The sequence below is a fragment of the Pollachius pollachius genome (assembly GCF_949987615.1).
Source record: "Pollachius pollachius genome assembly, chromosome: 9".
Classification (NCBI taxonomy): Eukaryota; Metazoa; Chordata; class Actinopteri; order Gadiformes; family Gadidae; genus Pollachius; species Pollachius pollachius.
Window position 1 is genome coordinate 4210131 of NC_136942.1, and position 22205 is coordinate 4232335.

Sequence of the window (22205 nt, forward strand, 5' to 3'; positions counted from 1 at the left end):
GTGTTTGGGCGAGTGAGCTTCACCAGCAGAACAACACCGACGCCCCCTCCAGAGCTAACGGATCTCAATTCACTCTCTTTCCTTGAAATGTTTGTTCTGTTTGTTTGTGCGGCTGCACGGAATATCCCGGGCTCACCGGGGAACCTGGCTGACCTCCCTGTCACAAGCTGCTGCTGTAGTTACCAGCCGAGAGAACACATAGACACACACAAACGCAGGTTTACACAAAACACACACACACACACACACACACATACACACCCTTAGACTGACTTACGCCTACACACATATAAACAGATACAACGATGCACATTCAAAGTCACACAAAACACACATGCACCTTCAAACTCCCACACACGCACGCACATTCAAATCCCCCCACACACAGGCAAAATCATTCAAACACAAACATGCATACATCATAATAATAATTATGAGAATAACTCACTATATTAAAGTTAAGGAACCCTGTTAAGGGACCCTTTCAAAGGACCAAATGACCCTTTACACATGCTAGGCAAAACAAAATAATACATGAACACAATATAATGACAGCAAACATTGTGGAGGATGGCAAAAATGTACCAGATATCCGGTCCTTGGTGAACCGGTACCTTTTCAGTTGTGTTGGGGACACAGTGTTGCGGATCTCTGCCAGGACAGAGTTCCAGAGGGGGAGGGCTGCCACACTGAAGGATCCGTCCCAAAAAGTCTGCAGGTGTGTTAGACCAGGATTGGGGGTGAAGGAGATCTGATTGGAACTCCGGGGGGGGGGGGGGGGGTCAAGGGTTTCCTGCTCCGTCTGGTGATAGGAGGATTTTAGAGGAGATGAAGTAATTGACCGGCCAAGGAAGATGGATGGGGGGGGGGATGATGTGCAGCCAGGGCTTGGTGCGCTTGAGAACCCTGACACCGGAGTTGCAGTAATCCAGATGGAAGGTGATGGAGACATGGGTGAGGATCTCACTCAAGGAGTATGAGCGTTATAGCTGGTCTGGAGTCGCAGCTGTGGTCTGGAGATGCACACATGCATGCATACCTACCCTCACAAGTGCACATTCAACACATGCGGAAGCAAATGCCCATGCCCACTGGCATGAATACAGTCCATGCACCAACACAAATAGATGTTCTTACACACATGCCGATAGATACACACGACAGTTGCTCAGATGACACGCAACTACAAAGAAAGTCCAACGTGCATTGTTAGCTCAACATCACAAACGCGCTCCAAACACACTTTGCCTTGTCAATGCGACGTAATTACAATGAGTCAGCAAACAACATTTACACACCGACACTACCATTGACATACAACAGAAGCCGCAGTTTATTCAAGTTCCACACGGCAATAAAGAGCAAATTGTTTACCTGAACAAGACGGGGCATTTTTTGGTTTGTTTGTGTTTTAGGAAATGAAAAAGGATGAAGAAGAAGAAGAACTAGGCAGAGCTTCTTAAATCTCTGACAGCTGTCCCCAGTCTGTGTTAATTTACCACGCAGTGTTTGAGATCACAAACAACGTCTAAGCTCAAGAGAGAGAACTCCATGCCACCCCCCCATCAACCATTTGACCCTCAAAATCTAATTAAGCTTGCCACAACCTCACTATATCACGTATTGTTTCCATATTATGTCATTTGATCGGGTTTTTTGTGTTTTAATGGTGATCGAGGGTACTGCCGTTCTGTATCGAAACGATGATGGGATCTGCATGAATCTCTTCGTCTAAGAGTAACTGGTTCAGAACAATGTCACTCTGAACGCTCTCTTATTTATATCCTGTGTGTGCGTGTGTGTGTGCGCGTGTGTGAGAGAGAGATTATTCCTTTAAGATACACATCTTGATGCCAAATCCGCCTTGCATTATGGTCTACGAGCTCGAAGGAGGACACGATACCCTGGAGCCGATGGGGTTTGGGGTTTTAAACATCCGTGGCCCAGCTCCCTTCTGGAGCAGCCGTTCTTCACAGACGCAGATGTATTCCCCTATCTGCATATTTTTAAATCACAACACAAACCCGTATCCACTATTAACCTTGGGTGTCCTTCTTATATTGCCGTAGAAATCAAAGCAATTGTCGCTACCGGCACACCGATGATAAACCAGTATTTGACAGGGTTGTGAGACGTGTGTACACATACTCCGGCTAGCTTGGAGCTCGACCTCATCTGAACCACTCTCTCTCCGTCCTTCTGTGGAGGTATGAACACGGACGCCTCCTATTAATCTTTTAGCACACATGGGGTATGAAGGTCTGTACGACGCGTAGTGAAGACAGGTTAGTTTGTGACGAGCGGGGTCCACCGAGTCCTCATCGACGTCTGTTATGGATCGGCGTGTGATCGATGGGTCCCGGCTTTATTTGGGTAGCGCGAGCTGTCTTCCAGTGAAAGCATGTGTAGAGTGCATGAACACGGCATTTTCAGTGGATGAACATCAAGTCTTTTCCCATGCGAGATGCCCGAGGACCGAGGAGTTGGGTTTGGCCCTTCCGACGCCACCTTACAACAGGTGGGCCTTCGTGTGTTGTACAGCTGTTCAGTAGCGAGGTTTCGTCCCATAATGTTTTGGATGTCTTCTTTTTTTCTTCTTCTTCTTTCCATTGTTATTGAACTGGTTCTGTATTGTAAGATGACCTATATTTTTTTAAATGTATCATTCAAATGTTGTAATGTATATATTGTACTTATGAATAAACAAACAAACGAATGCCAAGTCCTGGGGGAAGGAATTTTGTGGATTTCTAAGACGTCGTCCAGGAGAGTTGACAAGCTTATTTCATGATCATGTAGACTATAATACCGGGGCTCAGGAAAGCTGAATAGGTAGTTTACAGTGAATCAAAATGTCACTCTTGTTGCCTGTATATTTCTCCTTTACCAAACATGTTTTTCCTTCCATATAACTACTCTGCAGATCCCGAGATTTGGCCTGACCACATTGCAGCCATAGAAGAAAAAAAAAAAGAGATAAACAATAACAAAATAACATGACATTTACTGCTCTTTGCAAAAGAAACAGCAACAAAAAATGAGCGTGTTCGACTCGCATCTCGCCGTTGCCAGAAGCAAAGCCCATACATTATTCAGTTCAATACTCATATGCTTTCAAAGATTATTTTTCTCCCCACGACTACTTACAATACGCTGCTTTGGGGTTAAGGGTGGCTAACAGTGGGGAACCCGAGGAGAAGGGTTGGTGGGGTAGGGGTATGGGGTGTGTGGGTGTGTATGTGTTTGAAGCATATAGAAAATGAATTTGGTTATGGTTGCGTTATGAACTTCAGCCACAGAAGATAGACATGTACCAAGATAGGATGGATTGAGTTTGCTCAGGAAGGAATAAGCATACATTGAACTCTGTCTCACAATATGTATCCCATAGTCTAGTTTCAAGACTACGTTGGTTTCAGTTGAATGCACTTATTTAAATGTATAATGTGTTAATGAAAAAAATACATTAGCATTTGGTCAATTAGCAGGAGCTAAGTGACTCAATGTGCAGTGCATCCTTCAGGGCTCTCACGTTTTGAACTGAGTTCAGAGTGAGATTTTGTCGGGGTGGGGGGCATACAAATGTGTACACAGACATTGTGACTAATGTATGATAGTAAGCATTATTGGCCCTTAACACTAATATTCAGAAACAACACTGCCTCAAAAGCTATTGGCTTAAGCAACACCAGTAAAGGCATAAGCTTTTCCCTGAACTTTTAAACGTTGCAAACGTGCAAAAACATAATTATATATTCCAATGCTTAAAATGTATCTGTGGCATTCAGTAGGCCAATGCTATGGTAAAGTGTGTAAAGTATGACCAAGTGTTTATTTCTGTTCAATAGATAGAACTTTATCAATCCCCTGTAGGAGAAATTTGTTAATGTTTGTCGCTATAAAACAATAATGGTAAAAAAATAAATACAAAACATGACGGTAACTAAGTAAGTCAAACCGTCCATTCTGAAGGCTCTACTTAACCTCTCCCCCTACTCACTTCCGCCAATGCAAAGCGAACAGAACTGAGTAGGGGAGGGCGTAGCCTAACTAGTTTGTGAACGACCCAGAGAAACGCAACGCAAATCCAATGTGAACATGTATGAGGCTTTAATAAAGTCCCGGACGATTTTGAAATCCCGCCACACATTTTTTTAAAAGTGTCTCAAAAAGAGGGCATGTCCGCGCAAAAGAGGACGTCTGGTTACCCTTCGTACGGGAAACCCATTTGATTCCTATCTGTTCCACTGTTGGTGGGCGCTATCCTGGTAATTTCTCTGCGTGAGAAATACCAAGTGTGGCGTGTGAGCGTGTGCATGGGTTGAATTGCGTGTCTCACGCCGAATGCGTGAGACTTGAGAGACCTTGTTTTCTCGGTTTGTGTACCTACAAGACCCGTGTTGTTTCCAACAACTTACTGTTTTGCCTTGGAGAAAAAACCCAACAGCAATTTAGTAAAGACCTAATTTATCGATATAATATTTCAATAGCGATCTTGCGTACTTGCTACTATGTGCTATATTGACAAGTGGCTCATGTCAGCCCCAAGATTATTATTTTATTTCATTCTAAGAGAACGACCCCATCCGCGATCGATGGAGCTGCGCCAATCTCATGGATTCTCCATCTCACCAACACTGACACCTCAAACTGACAACGGGCCTTCGCTCTCTTCCCAACACACTGACAACGGGCTGTCTCACATTCTGAATCAAACCATGTGCGGTGCTTAGGAGGATTGTTGTTGGCTATTCCCTTGCAGCGAAGACGGCCAGACGAATTCATTAGTTGATCCGGATTTGAAAAATAAATACGAGATGAATGATATCTTTCCAGCAATACAAGTTTAATGCAGTAACTCGTCCGTGAACATCATTTTTGCCCGAGTCACGTCGGATAGATTTTTGTTATTGTTTTGAATGAGCGTCCCCTAGTGGCAGAAATTAAAGTTAAATAACAGTTAACTAATGTAAAAAAATATATATATATATCTCTAATATATATATAATAGTAATAATAAACTAAGTTAGATTTATTTAAAATATGAAAAAACAGTACGGTTGGATGTTATCCAACTGGGGTTTCTTTACTGCAACGTAATGTATATATATTTTAACTTTATTTATTTAATTATTATTGACATCTAATTATAAAATGACATTCTAGCACTTGCGGACATGTTACTTCCACAAAGCGACTGTCAGCATTTCGCCGTGAAAGCGATACCTCCCCACCATCCGACCCCACCCTACCCATGGTCCCCTCTCTCCCACCACCTCCCAGATCAGCCTCCATCTCCCTTCCTTCAGGCCTCCTAACTTTTCTGTTTGCTGCAGCCTTTTATTAAAATGTTCATGTCTGCGCCGGCCTAGTTATTCATTACCCTTCTTATACTTTTATATTACTTTTCTCTTTTCCCGAGCAATCGTCGTCTTTTATTGTTCGTCTCACCGCCGTCATCGTTCAAATGCCTTCAGCTCGTGATTGTTGCCGACGGGAGGCTTGCTTGCTTTGTAAATAAACTCTGCCTCGCCTTCAGTCTGAATGAACCGGAACCAAGTTTACTAAATGAAGAGGCGAGTGGCGTACTCACCAGCCGACGCAGACCCGAGCCCCCTGTCTCAAATCCCCTCCCTGAGACACCGCACAGAGCAACGAGGTAATAACCAGCCGCCCTTATAAAGACTCACCCCAGACACAGCAGGGAGCTATTGGCCAAATCGATTGGCTGGTTGCCATGGTGCCGGCAGCTCGTAAACCGGGGAGCAGCCCGAGAGAGTGAGAGACAGCGAGACACAGTGAGAGAGAGGGAGAGAGAGGGTACCAGGCTTTTTCATTTGGACCCTTTCTTTTTAAGGGTCTGACCCGCCAGCGCACTGTCCTTCGACTCCGGGCAGGAAACATCACATGGTGTTGCTCACCTATGCCCTTTGCGGATTCTGAATTGGCAACGCACAGCTCGTTTCGAAGGCTAAGCGCCTCATATTTCTGATGCAAAGGGATTCCGGGGGGTACAGGAGCAATGAGGGTTGGGTTTAGAGGGAGGGATGAAAGGAGTAGAGGGTTGGGGGCGTGCTAAAAGTTAGACAACAGGTGACGAATAGGCCTTTCATATATGAATTCCGGATAAACTCCAGAGAATCCGGTTCAGATCCGGAGCTGCCCTTTCACACATGAACCGCACACCCGGAGATAAGCCACATCAGATGTGTTCACACATGCTGGAGATACTGGCGGTACAAAGTATGCAGCTGAGTCCCGTTGTTTGTCGACAGCACATGGAAGATCGCAAGCGAGGCTTCCTACTTGGTCAAGCTGACTCTTTTTGCAGTGATATCAACTCGGACGTATCCACAATATCAACAGAAGAGTGGAAAGCAAAACGCAAAATTCCAGCAAGAAGAGAAAAGTACGAAGCAGCTACACACTCTCCCTGATAGAAACGCCATCAACACGTCAGCAACACGCCCCCTCTACGTGAACTCTCAGACTCTTAGATTCTCCAGACTTTACACGAGGGGCCTGGCCGGGGGTGATTCCGGAGGGGGCAGATTTGGACATTTGCGTTCACACATACAGCCCCTCTGGGTATTATCCGGAGAATGTCCAGCTTACAGTACATGTGTGAAAGGCCTAAAAGTGAATCTGACGACGTGAGGGACGTTTATAGAACAGGTGCCTTGAAGGCGATGCAACGAGGTGAGAAAACACTTTGTAGGCTTCATGGTACTCAATGAACCACTCACTGAGGCCAGGTACTGAGTTCTGTACTCAGTGTGTGTGTGTTCTAATTACAGGACACCATTCATGTACGCAGTTACTTATGATGTCATCCACTCACACTTACCACTCAGAGAAACCATTGGTTTCTAAAAAAAAAGGCATATAATGGATAGCCGGTCATTATAAGTCAAACTGTTCAGTGGTTGAAAGACCGGGATAGTGGCTGTGGCCATGTGTAAGCCATACAGGGATTGTGAGTTTATTTGATAGTCATTTAGGCTGCTCTCACTGCTTTGTGGTGGAGCGAGTGAGCCTTCAAAAGCTGAATTCATGAGCGCCTTTTTTCCCGGGCCATTGAAGAAGCGGGTGCTGCCTAGCCAGAGGCTTCTCTCTAACCGCTCCCATGGCGTTTCGCTCGGTCTTCACAAGGAGAGCAGATAAAAGCTGGGAGCCGCTGCAGGGCTCTGCTGGAACTGACTTGTGCCTGAGAGCCCAAGCTCCACACGGCAATGGGCGGTTTAATCGCTCCCAATTGCCTCACTCAAAGGTGCGACACCACACACAAACACACACAAAGTACACACACGTACACATGTACCCACACACAAACACACTCACATACATAAATGAGTCCAGTCCCATCTGTCGCTCATTGTTGCAAGAATGAGCACATTTTTCCACTCCCACCAGGAGAATGGATGTGGCGTTCGAAACATTCTTTCAACTGAAGTCCCACAAACCTTCCCTCCTTCTCAGTGTTCACACCTAGGAATCTATTGGGAAATGGGAGAGCAGAAGAAGAAGTAATCATAACAATTACCAGAGCTAATTTGGTACGAGGCTTTTCTCTCTCTCGCTCTCGCTCTCTCTCTCTCTCTCTCTCTCTCTCTCGCTCTTGCTCTCGCTCTCGCTCGCTCTCTCTCTCTCTCTCTCGCTCTCAATCTCTCTCAATCTCTCTGTTTTCTTTTTTCAATTCGTCAGCTCGAAAAGAAAGCTATTGTTGCGCCGAGGCTCTCTCCCGTCGTTGGAACATCACACGTCTCGCATCTGTCACATCACAGGAGAAGCTTCCGAGGCGCGCTGGCTCCACGCGACGGTCACGTGAGCCGTCTTTCAGCGGGAGCTACACATCCAATTAGGAGAAGACGAAATGAACACACAAAGCGAAGCATGAATGACAAAGCAATGACAAGTTGGTCCTGATAGCGGAGAGAGGGGACAAAAAACCTGCTTCCTAACGGCTTGAGTCAACCAATCCATCAAGCTTTATCCAAAAATCGTGCTTTTCATGCAAAACAGCGATGGCACAAAAGTGCTGAACAGGGGAAACGACAGGACAAAAACTAAATTGAGTTAACAAAGTAGTTTCTAAAAAGAAATACAAATCTTAATCACAGAGATCGATTTGATTGATTGGAAGAAAGCTTCACCTAAAAATGTATGTTTTAAGATTTTGTTTCAAACATTGACAGATCGTCATCCCTGGGTCGCTCGAAAATCAAAGTTGTTATTGAAAGAACATCATCTGACAGTTTGCTACATCAAATAACACGTTACATAGCTCATATATCCAAACATGCAAAGACAATGATTCAAACAACAACAAAAGAGAACGTTGTAGTAACTAACAAACTGAACAACAAAAACATTCACTGAATGAAGATTAGGAAAATAAAATGCTGTTAGAAAACTGTCTTCAAATACTTACCACTGAGAACAAAAACAATGCCATCCCCATTGTTTTGGCAGACAGAAACGTGATGTATGTCAGCTATTGACTTATCTATTGACTCTTTTATCTTTAACAGCACTGGGCCTCGTTTCCCGATAACGATGGATCTTCGCTCGTACGATCATTCTCACGATGGATCTTGCGAACCATCGTGAATTTCTTTGGAGCGTTTCCCGAAACTCCTCTTAACATGAACGCGCGTTCATTGCACTCACGACGTTCGTAGGATTGTAGCTGTCTACTGACACGGTGCTGAAATGGGCTCTATACTGAGGGAGACGCAGGAATGTCGCAGGAAAATGGGGTTAAAAAGCCTTAAAATATCTCCCCATCAAGGCCAACAGCAGAATAGCCTACGAAAAGAATAGACTGCAATAATTTGAACGCTAAAGGTATTGAAACACAATTGATTAGGCCTAGGCCGACATATGTATTGGTCCTAATCCTGGATGCACTGTGCATACATTTTTTTCACGGCATTTTCCCCCCTTCCATATTACAAAAATCAAAAATAGCTTGTGTGACAACTAGGTGCTGATTTCTGAAACATGCTTTGCGCAGCAAAGAGAGCCGACTTTATCTGATTCCGCATAAGGTTTCATTGATTGGCGCGCACTCTCTAGTCTAGAATATTTGTAGACTTAAAAAGTGCAACGCTCCATTCATTTATTATCATTCAAACGCAGAGGCTAGGCATTGACACACGGCTATTGCTGACCCGATTAGGAGAGCTTGGTCTAGATCCTGCCCATATTGGTGGGCAGGATGATGTAGGCTATAGGTCTTTTTACGCTGCCAAGCCGGTTCGGTCGCAGCTTGGCACGCCCGGCGTTTTCACCTTCTTATCTCAAGTTTCCTGTGTATAACCGAGGGGGTCAACCCCCGGTCGTCACGGCGCGGGCTTTCTTGGTTCACTCGAGAAGGCGGGGCTGTGCACGGAGTCTAGACCATCTTTAGAATAATTAATCAGGACATGTACCAATAATCAGGGATGTTCGTTACTGTCTAGACATGGTCCAATAAATAGTGAACTTCATCACAGCCTCACCGAAGCGCCTACAGTGCTTAATGCAAACAATCGCAACAAAAAACGCCTGTAGAAATTACCCGACACCCGCTGGTCTCAGCATGATTCATGTCTACAGTAGCCTATGTCTTCTGTCATTGATCAATATGAGGACATTTTAACCACGATGGTTGAATTAAAATCAGAGGGAGACAGCAAGTGCAGCTCGAAAGCAACCTCACACACAAGAGCAATGGAATCATTTGATTTTATTATATGCCTTGTGACGTGGCGATTGATCGGTACATTTCGGCTGCGCATGTATTTTTGGAATTTTAAATTGCTGCAATAAATTATGTTGTTGTTGACTTCTACCATGTCTCTATCTTTGCTGTTTAAATCTAACAGTAGTCTATGAGTAATATATCGCCGGTAACCACTGTTTTTGGTTGCGAATTTGTGCCAGCTGGGCATTCCGTGGTATTGGATGTGTTTTAATAAAACTCATCCAATACACGGAATGTCCGCTGGTGACACCACTGAGGCTGTGAAAACTGTACGATGCTCGTACGACGCACTTCACGATCCACTTAGTCTAACGATGCTTTCGGGAAACGGGGCCCTGGACCAGTGAAAGCTTCTAAGGGTTGTTTTGGGTCATATTGACAAACAACCTATTCTGTCGTTTAGGCTGTAGATTGCGTTGCCTTTCAAAGTGAATTGTCAAGTCAATAAATTAAACTAAAGCTAATGACTACATAGGTCTTCCTTGGGTGATTCATAACAGCAACCCAAGCGCTGTGATCAAGCTATTCTACCCCACATACGGTCCTTTCTTGGACATTGTAGTTATCCATCCTTGCAAAAAAAGCAAAAAAACAGAGCTGGCCAATTGTTCTCGCTTCAGCCATTGCCAAGCCTGGCTCCTAGTAGTAGATCGGCCGTGTGATTAGCTAAAGGGCTGGACAGGAGAGTGCACCATGGCAGATCAATGGCTACTTGACTTTGATGAGGGAGAAGAGATCACCACGAGACATGATGTACCCCAACATTGCTGCTCCCAAATGCCCTGCTGTTCATATCTCGTCCTCCCGGACCAAATCCCTGGCTCTCTGGGCCACATCTTTGGCATTGAAAAGCCCTTAGTTAAAGATTTATACTGAGAGAGAGGTGGGTTCACCGCTACGACAGCTTCTATCCCAGGGTGAGATAAGATATGTCTGAGCTTGGACCTCTGCTTTCTGTCCTCCTACCTTCCATTTTATTCCCCCGCGCCAGACAGAAAGCCTCCTCAGCTGTCCGCAAACCGGCGTCCAAGCTGAGGGACGAGGCAATAAAGTTGCTTCTCCCCACGAACATCACTGGCACCGTGGTGCACGGCGCAAAGGGACGAGGGGCCTGTGGGGGTTAGAGTCATACGATACGTGTGCTTCCACAGAGAAACCGCCAATCATAATGCATGTGCATACATCAGGGTGGCAAGGGATAGATGTGATTCTGTGAACCGCGTGGACGTTGGGGGTGATTTGTATTTAACATGCATAGTGAGAACACATGTTGAATTGCACATGTGCGCTGATAAGAATGTCGCCCCGAACATGTGTGATGGCGACAGGCCTGTTGGTGGGTCATCCATAGCCATCCATAGTCATCCATAGTCCTCCTCACTAAAGGCAGTCTGAAGGCTGGCATCATTCGTCTACAGTATACTATCCACTTTGCTTTGGCCATGGCTTCTTAATTAATTTCTGCATGAACTGCCCGCTAAGGAGAATGCTGAATTCTCTATCAATAGAACAAGATATCTAATAACACCGAAAGCCCTGGTGGTGCAGTGGTGGGCGCAGCAATGTGTCTGATTGGAGGCCTTTAGGCTATACTTCCAATGAGATACATCGCTGCACAACACTCTGTCTAGAAGCCTCTCTTGTCTGTCTGTCTGACAGTTCTGAGCGGTTCCGGCGTAAGTGATAGACTGAGGCACGCTTGTGTCTGTTGTTAATTGGCCATTGTTTCACTATATCTGCAGGGATGTTAAGAGTTTTTACCCAGCCGACTGTGACTTTGATCAACTGCTATTATTACTGTAAGCATAGGGTCCACCCCCCAAAAATGGTTAACATTCATTACAAGTGAATCCCGACAGCTTGTTGCTGTCCCACAGCCATTTCTCCCAGCGGGAAAAAAGCAAGAATAATATAATAAATATATTTATAAATGGCGGAGAATGTGTCCCTCGCTGCATTCAATCTAACAACTCTAAAAGTCTACTCTATTAGCCAATCGGAGAAAGACAGATATGTTTTGGCCAATCGAAAAACTGATTAAGACAGGAGAGGAAAGGAAGTCCACCTCTGCAGGGTAGTTTAAATCTTTAGGAGGCGAAAGGACAGCCAGACGATTTTGTCCAACAGTGGATCAATCAACAGCTTCTCATGCTGCACTTGATATTTCCACCAATGAAAATGTTGTCTTGAATCTAATGGGGTGTGTTGTAACATTTGGGATGCAGCAGTGGCTTGGATGTTCAACACCCAGCCGAAAGGATCTGTCTATAAGGTCAGCATACGGGGACAATTGATTTCTGGGAATACAATCACAGCCAGTTAGTCTGGCTGTGACTGTAATTTCCATTATTGATCTTAGATAATTCACTGAGGTTAAAATACCACACACACACAGATTGGCTGGCACACTTTTAGTGAAAGATGATTCGCCCTAACGAAGAACATTCTTTGCGGTACGCATGAGATCAACAGACATCCTGTAGGGTTGTTGATAGGAGACAGTCAATTCTAAACCAAAATGATGGATCAGTCGATCTATCAATTAGCCCAGCTTTATTATTCCCTTACTTCGCAGAACCAAATGTGCCCAAAACTAAATATTGAGAAGGGGCCTCCGGTTTCCCGATGTTTGTAACGCGAGATGTTATTATCCATTGCATCGATATCCATTACATCTCCTTAAAAAACAGGAATAAAAACCACAAAGGGGTTATCGACCTGTGTAATGTGATATTCAAGAGACCATCTCACAAAGGATGCAAAAAAACATCTAAGGTTCTAAGGTTGTGTGATTCCTAATGCAGTTTAGAATGTAATATGATTCCAAGAGCCCCATTATTCCCCAACGCTATCGACAGCCGAGTGTGTGCTGGTGAACAGCTTGGACCCAGCATGTGGACATGCTCTCGGTGTACTTCTCAGGCCTTAGGTGATAGAGTCCATATGACGAGACTAATTGGTGAGTCGGCATGCCACTGTTGCAAGGTCACGCCTCGTACCAGGGGCCCGATCCGCACAATCGGATTACACATAAAAGAAATAATCAAATCTCTTCACAAGCCATTATCTTTATCGGATCGCGTTTGATGCAATTTGTGAAAAGCGCCCCAGTGAGGGAAGAACTCTCCTTCTTTTCTCTCTGCTTTCCTTCAGGGGGGAGCAGACAACAACACACTTTCTCTCTCCCTTCAGTCCACAGGGAACTCCTCAACTTTTGGTCTGCATCCACCCGCTCCAAATGGGAGTTAAATGAAGCGGCCGTGCCGTCTGGTGGCCGGCCAGCGTGGGTAAACCTGATCGTGCTGCGGCGGTAGGTGTCGATCTGTCGATGAAGGATTCTAATTGAGTTGAATTAATTCACGCGCAGCTTAATTTGTTCAGCGGATGCAGGAGGCGTGCTCAGAATGAAGTGTTTTCAGGGTCATGGGAATTGCCATTGCGATGGACATCTGCTGGGGCTGTCTGCCTGGAATGTTAGTGAGGAGGAGCTGCCTATTTAGAGCCAATATACGATGGCTGTGTCGCCAATGTTGAGCAAGCTACTCGGGTTGTTCAACGACCCGTCACACTAATTATCTCAATCAATCTCCACACTAGAAAAACTATATTTGACCTGCAGATAAACTAGGATACCGGTTCCTACGTAGTCCCAGCCCACTTGGGTTCATTTGCACTACGCCACAATGGGACTTGTCCTGAACGTCTGATACATTGAGCAAGTTGAGTGGTGCATGCGCGTGTGTCCCTGATTGACTGTCTGGAAGGCTCCGCACGCAGCCCTTACCATGAATGGATAGTAGTAGATAGTTTGTTACAATGGTTTTTCATTAATAATGAAAGACCTAGCTTTACTCAGACACAGAGCATTTCTGTTAAACCCTATGCAAGTTTCTGACTAAGCAGAAGGCCTGATCCATGGATATTCATAATATAATAAACTAAATATGTGACTGTCCCCGTTTTCTATGGGGTGCCGTTGGAAAACTTTTGCTGCTTAGATATGTTCCAGATTTAGCTCGAGTTTTGCTTAATTTTGCTCACCAGCTTCCGCAAAAGACTCAAAACTCACCTGTTCAGAGTTCATCTCGACTCTGCATAGAAACCAATGCACAGCCACCTTTGAATGTTGTACGTCCTGGCACTTGTACATTGCACTTATTCAAGGTACTTAATTGTGTAGCATCTACAGTAGCTGCTATCGCTGCTTTACACGGGGAATGGGTTAGCCTAGCGATTGTAATACTTGCACTTGGTTCTATGAACATCTTTACTGTACCGACAGCGATATATTGTTTCACTTCTTGTGACAAATGTACTTATTGTAACAAATGCACTTATTGTAAGTCGCTTTGGATAAAAGCGTCAGCTTAATGCCCTAAATGTAAATGTAAATGTAATTTGTCCCCGATTTTGCAAATTGTATTGGGCAGGAAATGCACACGGACAGCGGGCCGATGCCAAAGCAGCGTGAGATGAAGTCGCTGTCTCTGTAGATCGGACCTGCAGAGCTGCTGCCGCCACAGCTGCAACCGTGCGTTGTATAATACTAGCTACATTGACAGAATTCGCCATTTTGCCAGATTTATGTGAGTTAATAGCAGGAACTGCTGTCTGTCTGTGCATTTCCTGCCCAATGCACATTCGACGCCACCGACATAAGATGGTTAGGAGTTAGAACTAAATAGAATATGTATGAGAATTAGGCTTTTTGTTCTATGTACCTAGGATTTAGATATAAGATTTAGATTTAAATATACCATTTAGCTTCAGATTTAGCATTAAGATATAAGATTTGGATTTAGATATAAAATGTCGATTTATTTTTAGGATGTCCATTTAGATCTAAGATTTAGATATAACATAAAATATAAATATATATCTTAAGAGAATAAGTGACATGAAAACTTCAGTGTATTGTGGAAGGTTGTTTACTTGCTAAGTCTGGGAAAAACTAAAAAACCTAGAGCTAAATCTGGAACAAGTGGGGCAAAGTTTTGAGCAGCAAAAGTTTGAAAGAGGCACCCCATAGTTTTCAGGGTACCGTGATTACACCCAGGTGTTTATTGTGCTCACGCATTGGCCATTGAAATGCCTATTTTGAGTGTTGTGCAGTAATGTCGGCTCATCTGCCGATGTTAGACACATATTCTGCAACTGTCAGTGTATTCTTGCCACCGAACTTAATGTGCGTGCGTGTGTGAGAGATAGAGAGATGTTTCTGGTACCACACAACATTATAGTTAATTATTAGGTCGCATTTAGGTGTTAAATGCGTATTGGCAGTTTGCAAAAGTCCGTGGTTAATCGGTTTTCTGGCAATATGTGTTTTGGCTGATTGGGCAGTTTTAGACGGTTGGGTTCGAAATTGCCAATCCGATCTGGCAACATTGGCTGGAGCTGTACCCGGAAATGTCCACGATTCTAAAAATGTATTCATTCAGATTTTTTTAAAGGCCAAAAGTTGTAGCTTGCTCGTGAATATACATTTTGAGGTAGTTGGTAAATAGTCTCCTATCTATCTGATCTGGCTAGGACACAAACTCATCAGATAGACATGAGAGGGTCTATTTATTTACTTATAGCCTATACCAACAGCAGGCACAAACAGTCATAAACAATGGGTGATCAATACAGAATATAGAATACCATATTTGAGAAGCCTACTTTGGCTTGTTTGCTGAGAACACATCATTGTTAACCCTTGGCCATCACTTTTCACTGCAGAGACAAATGGGTAGAGCTCCACGATATGGTTTTACACTGACCAGTCAGACTGGTTATGGTTAGGGTTAGGCTAAGTTATTTGCCTACCAGCCTAAACAAGTCGTTGTGTTCCCTGAACCTATCCTAGTAGTTTTGTTCCATAAATCTAACCAAGTAGTTTGTGTTGTTAAACCTAAATAAATAGATTTGTTGCCTAACCTAACCAAGTACCTACCCAAGTATGGTTATGTTGCCAACACTCGTCCAGTTAAACCAATCAGAGGCAGAGAAGGACGGGTCATACCTTCGCCATGGTAGAATTTGTAAAGCAGCTAGATGCCGGTGAGGCCGCTTGACCTATAGGGGACCTGCTCTAGGACCAATTAAGGTCCATCCATTGACGCTGCAGTGAGCAGTCTCTCTGAAGGAAAATATTTACTACGGGACATTAACCATAAGAATAGGCAAAACGTAAATATGTACATTTATTTTATTTCAGAAATAATAACATATAATATTGTGTTGCTATGTTGAGTGCCAAACTACATATGTCCCCGTTTTTCATTTCTAAAATCTGGTCGCCTTCATTTAAATGAGAGCATATGCTTTGAGGCAGGTAGGTGTCATCTTTGCTGTCCCCACAAACCACTCATGATTTGGCCTATTTAGATAAATCTGTCTCCTACTGTACTTAATATGACTTAGGGTGCAGAGAATTAAAGTAGGCTACTATAATTATACGCAAATAACTCTTTTAATCGTCTTTTTTCTCTACTTTTTCTGTTTTTATCTCATACCGTCTTCAGAGATATACGTTGTGCTACACTGCCCCCTTCTGGTAGCTTGGTGTGTGTGGTGGCTATTTAGGTGAGCGCTGCAAGCAGCGCGCAACTATTGTTATTCTTAGGCTTTATTCTTTTTTTCTTTAAGATTCTCTACAAATGTAGGGACACTACTCCTTCCACAATGTACACCTCATCAGGGAGCACTGTTAGTAATTTACTATAACCTGTGTTGATTCGTTTCACCTGTGTTGTCTGGATTTATGTTCTCCGTTTTACTTTGTTTGCCACTGAGCCTCCACCTGTATAAGCTACCAGTTTGCCTGACGTTTGGAAATCCTCTTGTTGGCAAGAAAGTAGGCTAAAGCTAGTTATTCTAAACCTTGTTTTTGAGTGTCTTGAGTCCACACTCCTTTCATTTTAGTAAAGTGTGATATATACTAGTTGATACTGGTCTGGTGGTTTATGCTCTGGTTTGCTGCAGATCGTTTGAAATATTTATTTTTTCCGATATAATTTTATATATATGCCTATATTTAATATAGAATATGTATTACCTTTTAAATGTACAGATAAAGTTCTAAAGTGCATACTTGTGTTCATGTTACTGGGGACACAACAAAAAGCTATAGAAATACACTTTGTTTTAATGAAGGAATGACCATGTAGCTACATTAAATTACATTTGGATATTTTTAATATTAATACATGTAGATAACTTAAAATGTAAAAATATTCAAGACTATTTGGTCAAAAATACATCACCGGGCATACATTGAGAAGACATGACAATAAATAAGACATAAGCCATACATGAGCCCAAAAGCACAGCTACAGGCTTTACAAATTTTTCAGACTGTCCTCGTTTTGGTGGTTCGCAGAAACCTACCATATTGTATGATAACGCTAGCTTGAGCATTCTAACCGCTTTCACTTTAAAAATAAAGTTTGTCTTTCATTTTTTTCAATAATATATTTTAAGTTAAAAAAATATGTCTTACTTTAGTTGTAAATTCCACAAAAAGATGATTACATTTGGCCATTATTATTTTTCACCTAGAAACTCAGACAAATTCAATTCTGGAGCAGAAGAGAGTTTTGTTGTGACCCTGAATAGCTAGAAGAAAAAAATAAATACAACAGGGGCCAACCAATCAAAGGGTCAGAGTAAGGTCAACCCCACCCACAAAACGGCAGTTGACATTTTCCAAGAAGGTGAGTTGTGAGTGGAGACGGTCCACGGCGGTGATGGAGATTCCTTTGCACACGGAAACATCCAGAGTCCTCAGCCTCCTGCAGTGCTGCACCAGGCATAGCAGGGATCTGGGGGACGGAAGGGAGGGGAGACCAGAAGATAGGAGAGATCAGAAGAGAGGAGGGATGAAGAGAGATGAGAAGAGATGAGGAGAGAGGAGAATATGTGAGAAAGAAGCAGGAGAGAGGAGAAGAGATGAAATGTCTAAAAGTAGAGTTGTGTGTACCTGTATGAGAACTAGAGGTGTGTGTGTGCGTGTGTGTGTGTGTGTGTGCGTGCGTACCTGTATGAGAACTAGAGGCGTGTGTGCGTGCGCGTGTGCGTTCATGTTTGTGTGTGTGTGCGCGTGTGTCTACCTGTCTGTGAGGTTCTCACAGTGTGAGAGCGAGAGGTGCTGCAGTCTGCCCAAGTAGGGCGTGGCCTTGGCTACCCCGGCATCTGTGATTCGTCTACAGTGGCTGAGTGACAGACTGGTCAGACTGGGGCAGTTCCGGGCGAGCGCGGCCAGGCTGACGTCACTGATCTCGGTCAGTAGAGACAGGGACAAGCGTTGGAGTTCTGGATGACACAGCACCTAACACAACATGAGATCAGATAAGGCTAGACGGGAAGGAAACTGTAAGGCCAGCTTTCAACTGTAAAAAATAAAAAAGAAGTAAAATCCCCTTCTGGAAGCTTCATCCACTCGCCCTAATTAGTTTCACTTTAGTAGAACAACTTTGTATCAAATAGGGAAACAAGGCGTAACTCCATCCCCTCAAGAAGTTTTACATGCAATAACATAGTAGCACTGCTCGATCCCAGATCATTTCTTCAGTAATCCGGGATTCCCAGGAGAAAGTACACAACAGACCAACAGATGTTGGTTCGCACTTTACATTCAAATCTATTCAAAGCCTGAAAGGTTTTTACGATCGCATCGGCAATTCTGGGTGATCATGAGATGTAAGCAACAGCAGCCCGGCTGAGTAAGCAACCAAACAAGCACATATACAAAGAGACAGATTTAAGACACACACACAAACTAACACACACACACAAACACACATAGAAAACAAAAACACACACACACACACACACGCACACACACACGCACACACAGAAACAAAACACACACACACACATACATAGAAACAAACACAGACACAAACACACAGACAAAAAAAAACACACACACACTCATACACAGACACAAACAGACATTAAACTCTTGAATCATAAAATAACAAAAACGATTATTCTACTGAATTATTCTAAAGAGGTCAACTCTATCTCCGCCTTCTCCAGTGAACCAAGAAAGCCGGCTCCGTGACGTCGGGGGATTTTACCCCCTTTGGTTTTACACAGGGGCAAGGCAGTGAAATTGCCGGGCGTGCCGAGCCGCGACCGAACCGGCTCGGCACTGCAAAGAGGCCTGTAGACAAACACACACACACACACACACACACACCTGTGCGACGCTGGTGTCAGTGAGCAGGCAGCAGGCGGTCAGGTCCAGAACCTGGAGCCGTCTGAGGGCCGACAGGCCGGCCCCGCTCTGCTCCACGGGGGGGGGCGGCTCCCCTGCCGCCGGCCGCACCGGGAACGGACTCTTGGGGGGCCGGAAGAAGCCCATGTTGCCGAAGGTCCTGGTGAAGCAGGGACCCTGGTGGTGGTGAAGGGGACTGCGGTTAATCGTGTTGTTCTGCTCCTGCATCTCCCTGCATCCCTCCCTCTCTCCTTCTCTCCCTCTCCCCCCATAACCTCCCTCACCTCCCTCCCACCCGCCCTCCTCTCTCTCCTCCCTCCCTCCTATCTCTCCTCCCTCCCTTCTCTCTCTCCTCCCTCCCTCCTCTCTTTCCTCCCTCCCTGCCTCACCTCCCTCCTATCTCTCCTCCCTCCCTCCTCCCTCTCCTCCCTCTCTCCCTCACCTCCCTCACACCCGCCCTCCTCTCTCCTCCCTCCCTCCTATCTCTCCTCCCTCCCTTCTCTCTCTCCTCCCTCCCTCCTCTCTCTCCTCCCTCTCTCCCTCACCTCCCTCACACCCGCCCTCCTCTCTCCTCCCTCCCTCCCTCACACCCGCCCTCCCTCCCTCCCGCCATCCATCCCTCTCTCGCTCCCCACTCCTTCTCACCGTCTCCCCCTCTGGCTCTCTCTCTCTGGTGGGGGTCTTTTGCCCCAGCAGCCCCCAGTCGGTGATCTCCTTGCACCAGCCCAGCCGCAGCACCACCAGCCTGTGCAGGTAGGTGGCGATGGCGTTCACAGAGAGATCCGTCAGGTAGACGCAGGAGGTCAGGTCCAGCTCCTGCAGGGTGGCGCCGCACAGCTGGGCCAAGGAGGACATCTCCACATCCTGACGAGAGAGAGAGAGAGAGACAGAGAGAGAGAGAGGAGAGGAGAGGAGAGGAGAGCGGGAGACAGAGAGAGAGGAGAGGAGAGGAGAGGAGAGGAGAGAGGGAGACAGAGAGAGAGGAGAGGAGAGGAGAGGAGAGGAGAGGAGAGGAGAGAGAGAGAGCAAGAGAGATGGAGAGTGTTAGAGTGGGAGAGTGTTAGAGATTTTGGGCTTTTTCTATTTTATTTTTGTGCATTGTAAAAGTATTTTCATGCCAATGAAGCCCTTTGAATCTTGAACCTTGAAAGGGACAGACGGAGAGAGGGAGAGAGAGAGACGGGAAAGATGATAGAAGGAGACCGAGAAAGAAAGGGACAGGGAGAGAGAAACAAAATTAAGCGAAAGTGATAGAGAGACCAAGGGAGCAAAAGAGGATATAGAGAGGGAGGGAGGCGAAGGGAGACAGGGGAAGGGAGTAGAGAGGTGGAGCGGAAGCCGTTAAACTGGTCGATGAACTCTCTGAATTGACCCACTCTGTACGACTGCCTCTCCATCCAAGTCATTTAAATAGAGACTGATCAGCATGGAAAATAAACACGTTTTGAATATTTGCCCAAGCTGACAAAGAAAAACAACATACAAATAAGGTAGGTTCATGGTCAGGTTTAGAAGGTACAATCCCCTATCTATACCTGCTCTCGCATGTCACCCCCCCCCCCCCCCCCCCCCCCACACACACACACACACACACACACACACACACACAGACACACACACACACACACACACAGACACACAGACTGACTGACTCTGATGCTGGTGCAGCTCCTGAGGGCCAGCCTCTCCAGACGGGCCGCCCTGGGGCCCGAGAGGCCCTTGACCAGCGGGGCCCCAGTCAGGTGGGTACACTCCGACAGCTCCAGGCTCTCCAGTGAGGGCAGGGACACCAGCTCGGCCACACCTGGGGAGCACAAGGCCGCAAGTTTGATTCCCACGTAGCGGTTTCACTTCAACTTTCAGGATGTCATCAACTTCCTCTTGAATACGACACTGCGACGTCAATGTACCAAACGCACCACTTCACACACACCGGTGGTGGTGTCATGTGCATGTAGAATCCTCTGTTTTGGAATCATACAGAATACATACAGCTATTATTAACTACCCAAATCAATCAATGGTCCTTTTGGATCTTCTGCCACTGTGGTAGTGCGCGTTTATGTTTCCCTCGTCCACGCAACGCAGCGACCACGCAGACGCTACGACGCAGTCTTGAACCTGTTTTCGTTCTGCATCGGGTCTTAGTGAGCGGACCAATCACAGCCCTCGCTGCAGGGTCGCCTCGACGCAAGGTTAACATTTTTGGGAGGGCCCTTGCGGTGCACGCAAGGAGGGTCCGGAAGGACGCAAGGGGTCCGTGAACCCTTCTTGCGTTTGCGTCGACGTGGAACCATAACGGAACCTTAAAGGACGGAGATCCATTTAGCCCTCCATTTAGAAGGGTACGGCACCTCACAGCGCCCTCCCGGTACCTTTATCGGTGATCCTCCAGTCGCGGCTAATGGAGAGGTGCTGGAGGCCCTTCAGGGTCCGGGACACCGCCTGCAGGGCCCGGCTGGTGAGCTCGGTGCAGCCACTCAGGTCCAGCCTGATCAGGCCGGGCTGGTGCTGCAGGAGGACCTCCACAGAGTAGTCCGTCAGCTCCTTACAGCCCTGGAGGCACAGCTCCTCCAGACGGAGACCCTCCACCTGGCAGGGGGAGAGAGGGGGGAGGGGGGGGAGGGGAGAGAGAGAGAGGGAGGGGGGGAGAGAGGGAGGGGAGAGAGGGAGGGGAGAGAGAGGGGGGGGGGGAGAGAGGGAGGGAGAGAGGGGAGAAGAGAGAGAGAGGGGAGAGGGAGAGAGAGAGAGAGAGGGGAGAGAGAGAGAGGGAGGGGGGGGAGAGGGAGGGGAGAGAGAGGGGGGGGAGAGAGGGAGGGAGAGAGGGGAGAAGAGAGAGAGAGGGGAGAGGGAGGGGGGGGAGAGGGAGAGAGAGAGAGAGGGGAGAGAGAGAGAGAGAAAGGGAGAGAGAGAGGGAGGGGGAGAGAGGGAGGGGAGAGAGAGAGAGAGAGGGGAGAGGGAGGGAGGGGAGAGAGAGAGAGAGAGCGAGAGAGGGAGAGAGAGAGAGGGAGAGGGGAGAGAGAGAGCGAGAGAGAGAGGGGAGAGGGAGAGAGAGAGAGGGGAGAGAGAGAGGGGAAAGAGAGGGGAGAGAGAGAGAGAGAGAGAGAGAGAGAGTGAGAGAGAGAGAGAGAAGCAGAAAGAGCTAAGAGGGTTACGTGACATATGTGAATGATATGCAATAAAATCCAACTATAAACCGTGAGAGAGACAGCGAGAGGAATCTCTTGGGTCTTATGTTAAAGGAATCAT

The 22205-nt window shown here is 46.0% G+C and overlaps 1 protein-coding gene across 1 annotated transcript in view; it reads right to left on the reverse strand.

Annotated features, from left to right (window-relative positions):
- Nucleotides 1-17141: 17141 nt before the first annotated feature.
- fbxl9 (F-box and leucine rich repeat protein) overlaps nt 17142-22205 on the reverse strand; it is a gene marked incomplete at its 5' end in the record, with an annotated part of 9086 nt that continues 4022 nt past the window's right edge. Inside the window, 6 exons of the mRNA XM_079742773.1 lie at nt 17142-17556; nt 17845-18062; nt 18939-19133; nt 19602-19820; nt 20609-20760; nt 21332-21548. Of these exons, the coding sequence (XP_079598899.1) occupies nt 17388-17556; nt 17845-18062; nt 18939-19133; nt 19602-19820; nt 20609-20760; nt 21332-21548 (1170 nt within the window). The 3' untranslated portion in view covers nt 17142-17387. The remainder of the gene's footprint in view (nt 17557-17844; nt 18063-18938; nt 19134-19601; nt 19821-20608; nt 20761-21331; nt 21549-22205) is intronic.